This window comes from Dipodomys merriami, unplaced genomic scaffold (genome assembly GCF_024711535.1).
Source record: "Dipodomys merriami isolate MVZ:Mamm:240054 unplaced genomic scaffold, mDipMer1.0.p SCAF_13, whole genome shotgun sequence".
Taxonomy (NCBI): domain Eukaryota; kingdom Metazoa; phylum Chordata; class Mammalia; order Rodentia; family Heteromyidae; genus Dipodomys; species Dipodomys merriami.
This window is the reverse complement of record NW_027202604.1, coordinates 14,927,292-14,944,556: the sequence shown is the minus strand read 5'-3', so window position 1 is coordinate 14,944,556 and position 17,265 is coordinate 14,927,292. Positions and strand designations below refer to the sequence as shown.

At 39.0% G+C, this 17,265-nt stretch overlaps 1 protein-coding gene across 2 annotated transcripts in view; it reads left to right on the top strand.

The window, feature by feature from the left end:
* Nucleotides 1–985: 985 nt before the first annotated feature.
* Nucleotides 986–17,265, top strand: part of Top2b (DNA topoisomerase II beta) — a 74,079-nt gene continuing 57,799 nt past the window's right edge. For both annotated transcript variants that reach the window (XM_070018711.1, XM_070018710.1), the window contains exon 1: nucleotides 986–1,211. In XM_070018711.1, the coding sequence (XP_069874812.1) occupies nucleotides 1,146–1,211 (66 nt within the window). In that variant the 5' untranslated portion in view covers nucleotides 986–1,145. The remainder of the gene's footprint in view (nucleotides 1,212–17,265) is intronic.

Sequence of the window (17,265 nt, the reverse complement as noted above, 5' to 3'; positions counted from 1 at the left end):
AACAGTATTGCCCTTTGGGATAGCATTTTCCTGCTACCCCACCCCCACTTTTTGCGCCTCCTTCCCCCCTCCCGGCGCTCCCTCCCCCCCCTTTCCCCGCAAAGAAACGCCGGGGCTGCCAGTGCGGGTCTTTTCGAGTAACCACCACGGCGGGAAGGTTCCAATCGACTGGAGGCCAAATCGACCTTTTCCCCTGCGCCGCCCTCAAATGACCCCTGACAGCAGCCCCCGCCGTCCCTTCAGATGCAAACCCCACAGACACACACACAAACAAAAAACCCCAAATCTTCCTTTCGGTTGCTACCCGCAATGACGTTTTCCCCTCGGGTCCCGCCCCCTCCGGGAGCTTGGAATTTTGGGATTGGTCAACGGGTGGCGGTGACAAGGCCCCGATTGGACAGCGGGGAACTGACTGACAGCGGGGGCGGTCGCCGCGCCCTCCCTCCTCCGGGGTGTGCGAGTGTGTGTGTGTGTGTATGTGTGTGTATGTGTGCGCGTGTGTGTGAGTGTGTGTGTGCGCGCGTGTGTGCTGTTATGCCGGACAAGAGGGAGGCGACCGTGGCGCCGGCGGCGGCGGCTCTGTTTATTGTCCCTCTCAGGGTGTGCGCGTGAAGAAGCCGGGTGGCCATTAAGGCAGCTTTTCTGAGGCAGCGGCAGTGACCGCGGCGACGGCTCGGGCGACCCGGGCGGCCGGCCTTGGCCGAGCGTGAGGCGGACCGAGCGCCTCCGCGTCCCCGCCACGTCCGGGCGTCCCGGCTCCGCGGCCGCGCTCGCGCGCCTGGGGCTCGGGCTCGGGCTGCGGCCCGGCTCGCGGCGGCTTCCGCGGGCGGGCGGGCTCGGAGGCGGCGCGGCAGCCCGGCAGCCGCCGGCTTTCCCTTCTCCTCCCGCAGCCGCGGCGTTAGGCCCGGGCGCCGCGGCCGCCGCGCCTCGAGTTTAAGGGCGGCGGGCGGCGGGGCCTCTTGGGCGGCTTGGCTACACGACCGCACCGGGGCTCGCGGCGATGGGGCGCGGGGGCCGGCGCGGCTAGGAGCGCGGGGAGCCGAGCGGTCGGAGCGCGAAGCGGAGCGGCGGGCCCGGCGGGCCCCTTCCTGGGGAGGCAGGAGCGGCGGCAGCGGCCTCGGCCCCAGCGAGCCTGACGCACCGCCATGGCCAAGTCGGGCAGCGGCGGCGCGGGAGCCGGCGCGGGCGGCAACGGGGCGCTGACCTGGGTGGTGAGTGCGGGTCTCGGGGAGGGGGGGTGGTTCGGGCGCCCGGGGAGGGGGGTGCCGGGCGGGGGGGGGTGTCCGCGGCTGCTTTGTTCGCGGGTCGCGGCGGGGGAGGAATTCCGCGGGGCGGGGGGAAGGCGCGGGGAGGGAATTCCCGTCCGCGGACGGGCGCCCCGTCGGGGCTGGTGCGGGCAGAACGCCGCCCCCTCCCGCGCCTTTCTTTCTTCTCCTCGCCTCTCCGGAGGCTCGGGCTGCCGGAGGATAAAATGTGCACTGGGAAACTTCGGGGGTGGGGTGGTGGGGGGTGTGCGCAAACCGTGATCGGCGCTGGCGGCCCGGCGGGGCCTCCCCCCCGGCCCGGGCCCGGAGGCCGGGGGCACCGAGGGACTCCCCCAGTGTCCTCCCGAGATCGAGTTCACATTCCCTTAGGTCGTCTGTCCATCTGTCAGGGTAGGATTATGGAAAGAAGGGCTTATTGACGTCAGCAGCGCAGGTGAAAGGGGGTGGGGGCTGCCGGCGTCCGGGAGAGGGGACCGGGGTGCTTAGCCCCGGGGTGGGGTCAGGGAGTGTGGAAGGGATTGGGTTCCTGCTGGGAAGTACCAGTAGCCACTGGGAGAACTGTGGCGGCCGGATTCCCACGACCGATCGATCATTCACCCGCTCTTCACTGCTTCAGCGTGGAGTTCAGAACAAGGTTATTTCCTGCACAAACCCCCAGCTCAGCCAACCGGCGAGAGGTCCAGAAGGAAAAGAAAAGCGTTGCTCTATTCCGGGACTCGGGACGCACTAGCGCCTCCCCGCCCCGCCCCGCTTGCGCCTTTTAAACATCCCTCCAGAACTTTTACTTTGGCACTTTTTGTTCCTTAGTTCTTCGGTTTTCTCTTTGTGTGATGTTAAGAGGAGACTCAAGTCGCAGTTTTGTGCAGGCTTAGCAAGTATTACTTACAAAAAGTGTGCTTCTCTACTGTAAACAGCAGGAAAACATCTTGACCACTTTTTTTCTTCCTTTTTTAAAATTTTGTGTGTCTGGGTACTTCTTTTCAAAGTAAATGGCCGGGCTCTTATTTTTTAGTCTCTCCGAATTTTGTTTATTGCTACAATGATGTAGTCTAAAAGCGTCATTGGAGAGGTAATGTTAGATTATAAACTAGTGGACATGCTTCCATGAAAGGAATGATGTTTTTTTAAGTCAATGGCCCTTATCTTTGTTGCTAAAGTTAAACATCTTAAAAATGGAGCCAGGTAGCGACGGTGAGGTTTTACGTTCTGATGGTTATTTCCTCCAAGACCTTATTCTACAGTGCTGAATGTTTTTGTTCTAAAGAATGGTTGGCTTTAGCAAAAAATACTGAAAGCAATATTTTAATTTACTATTACATTGTAGATAATGATCACTTTTATTTTCTTTTTTTAAAAAAAATATTTTTTTGGGGGGTCCGGTCGTGGGGCCTGAACTCTGGGCCTGGGCGCTGTCCCTCAGCTCTTCAGCTCAAGGCTAGCTCTCTACCAATTGAGCCACAGCGCCACTTCTGGCTTTTTTCTTTTCGCTTATGTGGTTCTGAGGAATCGAACCCAGGGCCTCATGCATGCAAGGCAAGCGCTCTACCACTGAGACACCTTCCCAGCCCGATCACTTTTACTTTCAAGTTCAATGTAGCATCAGAAATGCAGGACAACTTGGAGGTTTGCATTCACCACTAGGAAAACTCCATGTGAAAAATTGACTTACTGATTAAATTTATTATAAAACACATTATGGGAAATAAAGTAAGATAAGGAAGTAAAAGACACTTGATCTCATCTAGAAGGAATACCTTGTTGAATTAGAAGTTTATTCAAATGATGAACATTCTGTAAGTTATATTTCAAATTTGGTGCTTATTTGAAGTTATAATTAATTGATTATGAGCTTTGATGTCAAATTGGGATAGATTCAGATTCTAAAACAATAGCAGGTGAACTTTTTTGCAAGGTCCTTTATCTTTCTACCTGTTTTTGTCATCTGCCAAATAATGTTGCATTGAGAATTAAATGAGATAACATGTAACTTAGTGCAGGGCTAGTACTCGTTAGTATTGAGTTATAGGTGAAGTTTGCATTTCATTTTTCTTAAAATGTCTTACTTGGGTGAAAATTAATTTACCTTTGCAAGAGTTTCAGGTCTTTGTTGCAGTGTCATGTATTTTGGAAGAGAGGCAACTTTACATGATTGAAAATAGTCTTATGTTATCTATTTGTAGATAGTAGAAAAATAAAAATGGAACTAATTCCTGGCACCCTCCTTCTTTCTTGGTGAAAGATTGTATGCTATGTTGCTGGTATTAACTTCTGTACAGAAGATTACCTTTCAGTGTCAGAAACCACAAAGTGGTTTAATATTGGCATTAGTTTCTCCTTTTAATAATTTACTTTATTTGCAGTATGTTTACCAGAATTATTTGAAAAAAAGAGAAATATTGTAAACACTGTAAAATGATTTGAAGTTGATTATTGTCATCTTAAAACGTCCTTCTTCAAGCAGTTTCTTGAATTCTTATTTTAAAAAAAATCAGTTAAGACATAGTAGTCATTTTATTCTGTCTGTGTTTCATCATTTTAAAGTGATTGTAGCAAAGAAACGTGTGAAAATATAAAAATAGAATTATATGACTTTATCATTTTTCTGGCAGATTAAGGTTAGCTTTCTCAAAAAGTGGTAGCTAGAATAGTAGAATGAGTATCATCAAGCTTATCCAGCTTCAATAATGAATCCATTCCAGGACACCCATCTACATTATTTTGAGTGAAGTACACCCTAGAATTATATCACTTTATCTGTAAATATTTTAATATTTGACTCTTAAATCTCCCCTTTAATAAACACTATATTATAGTTTCTTTAAAACAAGCACCATTGAAGTATGTAACATTTTTTTTGTTAGCATGTATTGTACGGGGAGTGTACAGTTGTGACATTTCCACATGTAAAAATGTGTCCTGATCAACCTTACTTCCTATCCCACTCACCAGTCTTAAAAAAAAACAAGTTTTCATTATTGTCATACAGGCAAATAAATTATGCTTACCATGTTCATCCTCATTTGCTCTCTTCATTAGTAGTTTTCCCTCCTCCAGCTCCTGCATCTGAGTCTTTTTGAATTTTATTGTCATTCTTTTTAATTACACTAAGGGGTTTCACTATGGTACTTCAGATATGTATGTATGTATTATGATTTGTTAAAATAACCTTTTCTATTGTTTCTCTTCCTCCACTTTCCAAACCCCTGTTGATCAACAACTTTCACTAAGGTGCCTTATGCTGCTTTCATACATAGTTACACTGTATTTCAAAACTATTCACTCTTCATCTTTTCCCTTTCCCCTCATCCTCCTAGTCCCGTAGTTATAACCATGTTCTATGAGCCTGTATATGTGCACATATATGCATATATATGTATGTGTATGGGTGTGCGTATTGCATATAACATAATGCACCTATATACACATACCATATACAATACAATGACATACACATTTGCACACATATATTTACATATATACATACATAGGTACATGTTCATGAAAATATCTTTGAGGTCTAGCTTTCACATATTAGTTAAAATATAGTAACATTCTTGTTTAAAACTATGAATATTTTACATTTTTTCACTGTTAATATTTCCAATTGAAAAACATGACTGTTTAAATATTAGTTAAAAGTTTGTTTTAAGAATCTTTTAAAGAAACTTGTTATTGCAAGCTTATATTCCTCAGCCAGATTTTCACAAATTGTGCTCCCCATTGAGTTTGGTTTCCTGGAGTGCCCATACGTTCATCTCTTCAGTAGTTTGTTTTTGTCACTTTTTTCTCTCATCTTTACCTTTCATCAGGAATGTTTCTTTTTCTTTAGTAATTGGAATTTTAACTGCACTTCAAGGCTTTTTATAAGCGTTATCACTCCTACAAAATGTATGTCTTTTTATGTAACTTTCATGTATGACAATTCTGGAATTGGTGCTTTGACTCAAGTGGTAGAGTGCCCATCTTCAGCTAAAGAGCTCAGGGACCGTGCCCAGGCCCAGGCCCAGGCCCAGAGTTCAAGCCCCATGACCAACCAAAAAAAAAAAAATTCCATGTATGGCAATTTTGCCTTTACAAAACAATTATAAACTTCTGAAATCATATACCATGTATTTTCTTGGCTTATATCTTTTATAATATTTAACAAAGATCTGGATCCATAATCCAAACTCGTTTAGGGTTAATAAATTCAGTAGTTGACAGTGACTTTCTGAAATCTATCATTAGTGTGAAGGTACTTAGTTGCAATGTTCTCTAGATGCCTTCTTAAGCAAAAGTAATAGTAATATTTAGAAATATTTTCTATAAGTTGTAAACTTTTCTGTATAGAAATAAATTTGTTCACCTGTAGTTTCAGGTCCTTGTTAGACACTAAGGTGGTGAAACTGTTGCATTTTACTAAGTATACTTTAATAGTGAAAACATAGTAACATTCTTGTTTAAAACTGAATATTTTTACATTTTTTTACTGTGAATATTTCTAATTGAAAAACATGACTATTTAAATATTAGTTAAAAGTTTATTTTAAGAATCTTTTAAAGAAGTTTGTTATTGCAAGCTTATATTCCTCAGCCAGATTTTCACAAATTGTGCTCCCCATTGAGTCTGGTTTCCTGGAGTGCCCATAGGTTCATCTCTTCAGTAGTTTGTTTTGTCACTTTTTTCTCTCATCTTTACCTTTCATCAGGAATATTTCTTTTTCTTTAATACAAATAGGACCTTCATTTTGAAAGGGTAAATAATTGTTCCGATTTGCAGAGAAAGAAGTAAGGACTTAGAGATAAGTAACCAACTGTTAGGTGCATGACTAGGGGAAAGTGAGATTTAATCTAGTCTTGTGTTCTTGACGACCAGTTACAGTCTTTTAAAAAAAATTAAAAAACAAAACAACTTATTTTGTACTTTGATGTGACAGACGAGATTTCTGGGATATGTTTATCATTTCTACTAACCTTTTATTTTTTTGGCTTTTTAAAATTATTATTTTTATTGTGAACATACTGTACAGAGGGGTTACAATTACATGGGCAAGATAATGAGTACATTTCTTATCAAGCATTGCAGCCTCCTCCTTTGTTTACCCTTCACATCCCTTCCCAGCCTCCCCCTACCCCCCCACCCAATCTTCCCCCCCACCAAAGTTGTAAAGTTCGTTTTCGACATGACAACTTGTACTTGTCATTGTTGCAACGGGTCCACCTGTATCCTTTTTTTTTTTTTTTTTTTGGTCCAGTCGTGGGGCCAGAACTCTGGGCCTGGGCGCTGTCCCTCAGCTCTTCAGCTCAAGGCTAGCGCTCTACCACTTGAGCCACAGCGCCACTTCTGGTTTTTTTCTTTTTGCTTATGTGGTTCTGAGGAATCTACTAACCTTTTACTTTGTCACAAAAGCTAAGAAGTGTTATTTCTTTTGCAGCCTAATGCTAACAGTATGGACTGTGAAATGCAGTCACCTGGTGTCATCATTCTTCCAGTAGTACTACTTTGTTAGGTTTGGGAATGCTAACTCCTAATTCCTAACTCCTCCAGCCCCCTGTTATGTAATCTAGACAAAGGGAATCAGAATCACATCTGCTTCCTGGAGCTCTTACATAAGGATTAGTTGTCACTATCTATATAATTCTTATTGTGCTTGGCACATAATAGCTTGTATTATATGGTAAATTCAGTGGTAAGTGTTTTCATATCTTTTTGAGGAAACTTTTTCACAGTAGAAATTTAGACATTCCTGGATATAAAATGTTCCCTATCTTCTACCCCTTTCCTTGTCCTTTGGTTTGGGAGGGCATTTCTGGAGGAGCATAGATAAATAGGGGGCATATTGTTGTTTTTCATTTGTTAATGGTGAGTGGAAAATATAGCCTGTCAACGTTTTTGCATTGGTGAAATATGGTTAAAAAGAATGTCAAGGGATGACAACCTTGAGAGAGAAAAGAAAAGGTAGAGGATATTACAAAAGGTAAAATCTGATGGGATTGTCATCAAAGTAAGTGCTCCCTAAGAAGTGGTTTGTGGCCTTCGTTGTTCTTGTTGGCTCAGTAATGGCTCCTTTTTTTTTTTTTTTTTTTTTTAACTGACTGTATGAATGAGTGGCTTAGTCCTTTTTAAGTACCAGCTGAGACCATCTCCTTTCTCCTCTTTGAAACAAAGTGTTCTCCTACAGATAAATAGAAATAGGGGGAAATGGGAGTTATTGTGCCAAATTGTTTTATTTCATGTAACTGTGCAGGCAAGCATCTCCTTCTCCTCCTCTTCTTCCTCTTCTCCTCCTCCTCCTTCTCCTCCTTCTCTCTCTATATATTATATAATACATTATATAACATATAATATATTTTATAAATTATATAATATATATATATTTTCTTCTGGTGCTTGAAAAAGTATTATTTAGGCTGGGTGCCAGTGACTCACACCTGATATCCTAGCTACTAAGGAGGCTGAGATCAGAGGATAAAGGGTCAAAGTCAGCCCGAACAGAAAAGTCTCTTATCTCCAATTAACCACAAAAAGCCAGAAATGGAGGTGTGAGTCAAATGGTAGAGTGCTATCCTTGGGCATAAAGACCCAGGGACAGTGCCCAGGCCTAGAGTTCAAGCTCTAGAACAGGCAAAAAGGAGAAAAAGACAGTCAGGAATACTTTGTCTATTTTTAAATTTCAAGTTAGCAATATTGCAAAATTTTACAAAACAGGAATATAATACATAATATATATTTAAGTGGTAGGTATATATATATGTGTTTGCATATATATATTTCATTTAACAATATATATAATATATTACATAATATAATATATTGTATTATAGTTGCTGTTTTTTTAAATAGTACTAGTATTTGAACTGGCCTAGTGGTTGCTAGGATGGTTCTCTACTACTTGAGCCATGTTTTCAACATTACTTTTTGCTGAGTATTTTAGAATGGAATCTAGGGAACTTTTCTGCCTGGGCTGTCTTTGAACTTCTATCCTGTACCTCTCAGCCTCCTGAATAAGAGATTACAGGTGTGAGCCACTCTATCAGCTGATTTTGGTAACTTCACTATAATTTAAAAAATTCCCAATAATAGTTGTTTTACTTGAGAGTTAGCTTTTGAATTTTACTTTATTAGGCAGGGCACGGAGGCTCATGTCTGTGATCCTAGATACTTGAGAGGCAGTCAGAGGAACACATTTCCTCTGTAGCCTGGGTAAAAAGAAAATTGTTAGACCTGCATCTCAACTAGTGGCAGAAGGAGGTGGTAAGTGGAGAAGCAAAAAATAAGGCATAAAGTGAGACCCATAGTTAAAAATAACCACTGTAGCTGGGGCAAGGGTGACTTATGCTTATAATCCTAGCTACTCCGAATGCTGAGATCTGAGGATTGAGGTTTGAAGCCAGCCTGGGCAGAAAGTCCTTGAGACTTTTATCTCCAATAAACTACTCATAAAGCCAGAAGTGGGACTGTGGCTCAAGTGGTAGAGTACTAGTCTTGAGCAAAGATGCTCAGTTCAATATTCAGGCTCAGAGTTCAAAGCTCCAGGATGGGTCAAAATAAATAAATCACTGCAAAAACGGGGCTGGAGGTTCAAGTGGTAGAGTACCTGCCTAGCAAGCAGAAGCCTTGAGTTCTATCCTCAGTACAAAAAACAAAAACAAAACAAGTTATTTAGGTCATCATAAATATGTAAAGATAACAAAAAACAATTTTAAACAACTTTTAGGTATATATAAGATATTTATCCCAATATGATTATTCAGTTTATGTTTTTATTGTTTTTAATTTTATATAGGAATGAAAATGTTGCCTTGATTTCTTAGATTCCAATGTAATTCGATGCTGGAGTTATTTATTGCTATGCTTAGGTTGGTGATTTGTCAACTTATTTGTCAGTGAAGTAAATTACAGATAAATAATAAATTTTAATTAAGTATGCTCTTAGTAGTTGATTGCTTTTAAAGACAAATGGTTAAGTGTGTGTGTGTGTGTGTGTGTGTGTGTGTGTGTGTGTGTGTGTGTGTGTGTGTGTGTGTGTGTGTGTGTGTGTGTGTGTGTGTGTGTGTATAGTACCTTTACATTTATTGCTTTTAAAGACAAATGGTTAAGTGTGTGTGTGTGTGTGTGTGTGTGTGTGTGTGTGTGTGTGTGTGTGTGTGTGTGTGTGTGTGTGTGTGTGTGTGTGTGTGTGTGTGTGTGTGTACTTATTGAGCCCAGGGCCTCAGCATGCTAGACAAGCAGTCTATCATTTGAGCCAATTAAAAAATGGTTAATTTTTATTGAAATGTAATACTAAATATAGTTACTGTTGAACATCATAACATAATTGTGAACATAAAAGAATAAAAAGATTAAACTAAAAGACCCCTTATTTTTAGAGTCTAACATGAACATATTCTCTTACCTTAATGTATCACCACTTTATCACCTGGTAATTGAGACTGCCTTTTGATAAACTTGTAGATAAAAGTTTGTTAGTATGTTTGTTCAAGCTAACTTCCTGTTTTGTTTCTGAATATTGTTTAGCAACTGATAAAACCAAGGAGCTATTCAGGGCAGCCTTTCTTATTGCTGTTGTTGTAAAGACATTGAAATAGTGATAACAGCTAGAGAAAAGGTACAAAATATATTTTCCATTTAACTTCTCTCTTCTAAGTCCAAGGGTGTTTGTATTTATGGGGCAGTAAATCTCATTAACTAGGGGAAGTTGACACCTCCCTTCCCCCTACCTCCACCCCTTAACCCTGGATTTCAATTTTTAGAGGTCTGGACATACTCAGGGCAACTTTCGGCTAATATGCAGAAGCTGAAAGAGACCATTATTCCATATTTCTGTTAGACATTTCCAAGGGAGAATCTCCTGAGTTGGCTGTGAAGGAACCTGTTAACAGTGTGAAAAACTATCTTTTGTGGAGAATATGATTATAAAAGACAAGCCTGACTGAATTATTATTTGCTACTCTACCAAGGCTGTTGGTCTTATTTATTTTGGTTTTACATACCTTTTTGCCTGGATTGCTAGTTAGAAAGTTGAAGCTGCAGAATTAATAGGTAGCTATTGTTTTTAGAAAAAAACAAACCTTCAGTTTTATTTTAATTAGTTTATTCTAATTAGTTTCAACAGAGATTCACTAATAACCTTTTAACATATTCTTTTATGTATTCATTATGGAACATTATAAAACAAAAATATCCATATTCCTTCTTTCTATAGATAATTTTAAATTGTTATTTCATTGGGAAAATGTTCTTTCTATGCATGCATCTGTTGTACATATTATTTTCTCTGATAAAAATCAGATAAATTAAGCCGGTGCCAGTGGCTTATGCCTATAATCCTCCCTACTCCAGAGGCTGAGATCGAGGATTGCAGTTCAAAGCCAGCCCAGGGAGAAAAGTCCCCATGAGACTCTTTTATCCAATAAACTACTCAAAAAAGCTAGAAGGCACCGTGGCTCAAGTGGTAGAGTGCTAGCCTTGAGCACAAAGAGGCTCAAGGACAGTAACACTCAGGCCCTGAATTCAAGTCTCAGGACCAGCAAAAAAGAAAAAAAAAAGAAAAAAATCAGATAAATTATATTTTACATTGAAGTATATTATATATTTTATAATATATAATTTATTCAACATATTTATATAAAAGATATATTAGTTATATATTTTATAATATATAATTTATTCAACATATTTACATAAGCAGAGGTGCATTACTTATATTTCATAATATATAATTTATTCAACATATTTATATAAAAAGAGGCAATAGAGTTTTATTAACCTACCAAACAATTAAAAAGTTATTTTTACTAATGTAAATTTATATAAAAATCTATGGATTGAAGATTCTTATTTTTAAATATAATTAAAATATTTAACTATAAGCTATCTACATTTAAACATTTATATTAAGTTTTTAGAAATTATTTTAATATACTAATTGAGAGTTGATTTGAAATAGTAAATGACCTTAAAACAGTTGTTTTATAATGTGGCTTAATAAATATGTGTCTATTAGTGCTTTTTATTACTGTAAATAAAAAGATACCTCTTTATTTTTCTTCTAACACCTGTTTTGTGTTATGTGCTACACTTATTTAATGCTATTTATGTATTCCTCTTAGAGAAAACTGAGGAGCAATAGACAAAGCAAGTTACATTTCACTTACAATTTTTAAGTTGCTTTTAAGAATGTGTAATATTTTAACTTGTGTGTGTGTATACAACACATGTGTGTGTGAGAGAGCGAGCTTGTGTGCCAGTATTGGCACTTAAACTCAGGACCAGGGCATTTTCCCTTAGCTTTTTACCCAATGCTGGTGCTCTGCCACTTCAGCCATAGCTCAATTTCCAACATTTTGCTGGTTGATTGGAGATAAGAGTCTCACAGATTTTCCTGCCCAGGCTGGTTTGGAACCAAGGTCCTCAGTAACCTAGATTACAGAGATGAGCCTCTAGTACCTGGTTCATTTGAACTGTATTTTAATTGTAAAGCTTTGTAGTATTAAAATATGTAATCATTGTACAGTATATCTTTAGTACTATTTTATTTTTCAAAATGAATGAGTCTTTCCATTCTTTTCATTTAGCCCTTGCTAACCACATTTCTGATTTCTCTTCCTATGATTTTGACTATTTTAGATACTTTATATGAGTGGAATCATATGGAATTTATTGTTTGTGGCTGGCTTATTTTTCTTACCATAATATTCTTAAAGTAGGGGGAAAACAAAGGAGGAGGCAACAATGCTTGATAAGAAATGTACTCATTACCTTGCTCATCTGATTGCAACTCGTCTGTACAGTATTTTCACAATAAAAAACTTATTTAAAAAATCATGTTGGTGTAGCCTATGACAGGACTTTTTTTTTTGGTTGGTCGTGGGGCTTGAACTGGGCCTGGGAGCTGTCCCTGAGCGCTTCAGCTCAAGTCTACCACTTGAGCCACAGTGCCACTTCCAGTTTTCTGGTGGTTAATTGGAGATAAAAGCCTCCAGCTGGCTTTGAACCTCGATCATCAGATCTCAGCCTCCTGAGTAGACTGGATTACAGGCGTGAACCACCGGAGCCCAGGACTTCATCTTTAAGGATGCATTGTGTTCAATTTTCCTGTATACCACATTTACTTTATCCATTTTTCCATTTTGAAAGTCTGTGTTGTTTTACCTTTTGGCTACTGTGAATAATGCCATTTTGAATGTAGGTGTGCAAATACCTTTTTTTGAGGTCTCATTTGAATTAGTTGAAATATATGTGTATATATATATGTATGTATGTATTATGTATATATGTTTATACCACAAAGGATTGCTGGATCATGTGATCTTATTGCTAATTTCTGGAAGAACTTTTATACTGTGTTCTGTAATAGCTACAGCATTTTATATTCTTACCAACAGTGTACAAGGGTTCTGATTTCTCCACACTCTTACCTACTTTGTTATTTTATGAGGTGGTATCTTGTGGTTTTGTTCTTTTTTCTTATTATTTAATGATGTTGAGGCTCTTTTTCATTTGTTTGTTGGCTGTTTGTATATGTTATTTTGAATATTGCTTATTCAGGTCCTTTGTCTATTTTTTTAAATGTGATTATTCTACTTTTGAAGTATCAAAGTTTCTCATTTATCTTGGATATTACACTTATCTTGGATGTTACTCCCTTGCATGATTAGCAGATGGGTTCTCTTGTTCTGTAGGAAGAAAGGTCTGCCGCTTCCTGCTCTTCTGTTCCTAAGAGCTGTTAAGTTGTGTTTACGAGTACTTTCTTTGGATTTTTGCATCAATATTTATTAGTCGGTATTTTAATTATTGAATTTTTTGTATCTTTAGTATCAGAAATATTGGCCTTATATAATTATTCTGGAAGTGTTTCTCTGCTTGTTCTGGGTTTTTTTTTTTTTTCTTTGTATTTAAAAAAAAAGTATAAACAGGACTAGTGTTAATTCTTTTAATACTATATGGAGTTTCCCAGTGATTCCAGTTTGGTCCTGGGCTTTTCCTTAATGGAAGATTTTGATCAATGCTTAGTTACATCTTCTTACTTGTAGGTGTATTTAGATTTTTTTTCTTTGTTTTTAAGAGTTGGTAGCTTTATTTTTTTCTAGGAATTTATTAATTTCTTTCAATTTTTTTTGGCATTACTGGGTTTGAAGCCAGGGATTTGTGTACTCTACCACTTTGAGACGTGCTTCCATTTTTGCTTTAACTATTTTTTTCAGATAGCGTCTTTTTCTTTTTTTTTTTGCCTGGGCTGGTTGTGGACCACATTTCTCCTACCTATGTCTCATGAATAGCAGGGATTTACGGTTGTGAACCACCATACTCAACCTGTGTTAAGATGTTACTGTTACTTACTGCTTCTAACTGCAGTCCTTCAAATCTGTACCTACTAAATAGATGAGATTGCAGGTGTGAGTCATTGTAACCAAGATATTATTCAGTTCTTTTAGGTTATTCAACCTGTTGGCATATAAATGTTAGTTTAATTCTTTTATAAAATTGTTTAGCCGGTACTGGGGCTTGAACTCAGCCTTGCATTCTCATTTAGCTTATGGCCGGCACTCCACCATTTGGCCACAACTCTAGTCTAGCTGTTTTGCTGATTTGTTATAGATAATCTCTGACTTCTGCCTGGCCTGGCTTCAAACTGTGATCCTCAGATTTTAGCCTTCTGAGTAGCTGGGATTACAGGTGTGTACCATTGATGGTGCTTAGCACACATCCCTTTAATTCTGCGATGTGACTTAGGATGTTCCCTCTTCTGTTTATACTTTAGTTGAGTCTTTAAGAAAGAAAAAAAATCTTGCTTTAACTGGTTTGAAATGTTTTATCTTGTAATCATTACTATTTCCTTCCTTTTAAGTTTACTTTTTTTCTTAGTTCCTTAAAGTGTAATCTTAAGTTGTTAGAGATTCTTATTTTTTTAAGTGCAATACTTTCAATTGAATTCTGTTTGTATTTTTTTTTCATTTATCTCCACATATTTTCTAAGCTTCCTCTGGTTTTGTGAAGCTCCTGGTCTGATATTTCTTGAGGCTTTTTCAATCACAGCTGGCACTCTCCATTTGAACTTAACCTCCAGTCTGACTTTTTGCTGAGGAGAGATAAGTCTCTTTGATTTATCTACTCATGCTGAGTTGGAACTGTGATCTCTAGATCTCAGCCTCCTGAATAGCTAGAATTATAGGCCTGACCCACCAAACCCCTGGCTCTGATTTTCTATGAGTTCTCCTTTCTTCCCTCTCCTTTCCCTTCCCCCTTCTCTCCATTTGCTCCCTCCTTTTCCTTACTTCCTCTCTTTTTTCTTCTGATATTAGTGTTGAAGTCCATGACATTGAGCTTGCTTGGCTTGTTAGCTCACCTGGCTCAGCTGTTGCTCTATTTCTAGAGTCACACCTCCAGCTCAGTTTTCTTTTTACTATATATTTGGGAGATGGAGTCTCAGTTGTTTTTTTTTTTTTCCTGCCCACGTTGGCATTGAACTTTGATCTTCCAGGTCTCAGACTCTTCAGTAGTTGGGATGATGGATCTGAACCACTGTCACTTTGCTCATCAGCATTTCTTGATGGATAAGTCTGGTGGTGAAGACTTCCCACAGCTTTTATTACTTCTGGAAGTCTGAATTTTTCTTTTGTTGTTATTTGAAGGGCAGTTTTGCTAGATATAATAATATTCTTGGTTGGTCGTTCTCAGAGTATACTCCCCTCGTCTGAAAGATTTCTGCTTAGTGTTTTGCTGATGACTCAATAAAAGTTCTAGTACATAATGATTTGCTTCTATGTGGCTGCTTTCAAGAGTCTCTCCTTTGTGACTTTTGACAGTTTGTGTCTTCAGTATAAATCTCTTTAGATTTGTCCTGTTTACATTCTTTAAGTTTCTTGAATTCACATGTCTATTTCTCTCCCCATATTTGGAAAGTTTTCATCCATTGGGTAATTATTCAAGTAGAAACTTTCCTTCTTTTATTAGCAAATATTAATTATACAATTGGAATTTGTTATGATATTTTCATACATGTATATAATACATTTTAACCAAATTAATCCCTTCTATTACTAGGGTTTTGAACATGTGACCTTACTCTAGGCAGGTACTCCCAACCATAGCCACATTCCCATGGTTGTTTTTGAGATAAGGTCTTGCATTTATGTATGGATGGGCCTGGATACTGATCTTTCTACTTACACCTCCTCCATAGATGGGGTGACAGGCATGTGCCAGCATGCACTGCTTTTCATAGGTTGAGATGGAAGTCTCCCAAACCTTTTGCCTGGGCTAGCCTCAAATTGTGATCCCTCTGATCTTCACTACCAGAGTAGCTGCTGTGCCTGGCCCTATTTTACTCATTCTGATCCATCTCCCTTCTCTTTTCAAACAGGCTCTTTACACATTTCTCTTTTCCTTCTGCTTTGAGATGTCTACAATGTATATGTTTGGTTGGACATGAACTGTAAGTTGTTTAGGTGCTCATCAATTTTCTTCATTTTTGCTTTTGAAATTTCTATCTTCAAATTGTCTATCTGTAGATTATCTATCTATCTGTAGAGATATATCTATCATATCTCTATCTATAGATATTTATATCTATCTGTCTATATTTTTTTCTTTTACCAAGTCAATCTGCTGCTGTCACTACTAGTATATTTTCAATTCATGTGTTCTTCAGTTTCAGAAATAACATTTGATTCTTTTTTTTCCTCGTTTTGCTTGCACATTATTTTACTGATGTTATTGTTTAGTGGTCTATCTGTGCTCATTTAATTTGCTGAGCATTGTTATGATAGTTGTTTTGGATTCTTTGTCAGGAAATTCATGTATCTCCATTTCCTCAGGGTAACTTATAGAGTTGAATGTGTTCCTTTGAATAATTCATGTTTCCCTATTAATTCATGTTTCCCTACTTCCTTGTATGTCTTGTTATTTTTTTTGTTAGGGCTGGCTAGAGAACCTGGAGACTTGCAGATCTTTTCTATGGATGTATCCTCACTCTGTGGGCTCTTGAAGAGTTTAGCCTGTATCTTCTCAGGAGTATTCTCTGATGTTGGTCTTCCTACCCTCCCTCTCTCCCTCTCTCCCTCTCTCCCTCTCTCCCTCTCTCCCTCCCTCCCCCCTCCTCTGTCTCTGTCTGTCTGTCTGTCTGTCTGTCTGTCTGTCTGTCTGTCTGTCTCTCTCTCTCTCTCTCTCTCTCTCTCTCTCTCTCTCTCTCTCTCTCTCTCTCTCTCTCTCTCTCTCCCCCCCACCATAAGTATGGAATTGGAGCTCCACCTAGTGCCTGTATCTCATACTGCATACTCTGGGTGCTACACTAAATCATGTTGATTTCCTTTGTTCTCAATGGCTAATATAGTGTCCTATCCAGAAATCAGAAACCAGTTCCTAGGGTAGTACTTCTCATACATTTTCATAGGACGTACATTCCACTTCTTTTCCTCACAGTTGGAGAAATTGAAAGTTAGGTGTTTCCTTCCTGTCCTGCCTTGCTGAATGTTGTAGGGATTAAAGACTGATGTACTGAAGTGTGTTCTCTGTCTCTCACAAAGGCAAGCAGTTCATATATTTTTTAGCACATGTTTCAATGAGAAAAGAGGGCCATCTTGTTGGCTTACGTTTTCTAGTGTTTCAAATATTGCCTTCACAAGAATGATAAACTTTTCAAATTGACAGGTCCATATCAAACACTTTTTCTCATATCTGTTTGGAATGGGGACAGAGAAAACAAGAGGTGGTAACTAACTGTAAGGTGGATGTGTAAAAGCTGGTGATTTTTTAAACCACCCAATGTATTTACTTATAAATTTATAAGTTAAATCTAGTTTATTCACTTAATTTTTCCAGATAGTTCCATTTCTTTACAAATGATATAATATTCTTTCTAATAGATAAATAATTCTATTGTAGTATAGATATATATTATATACTACATTTTCTTGATTCATACATCCATCAAGGGATATCTGTGCTGATCCCATACCTTAGGTATGGTGAATAGTGCTTCAACAAACATGGTTGTGCTAGTGGCTTTACTGTAACATG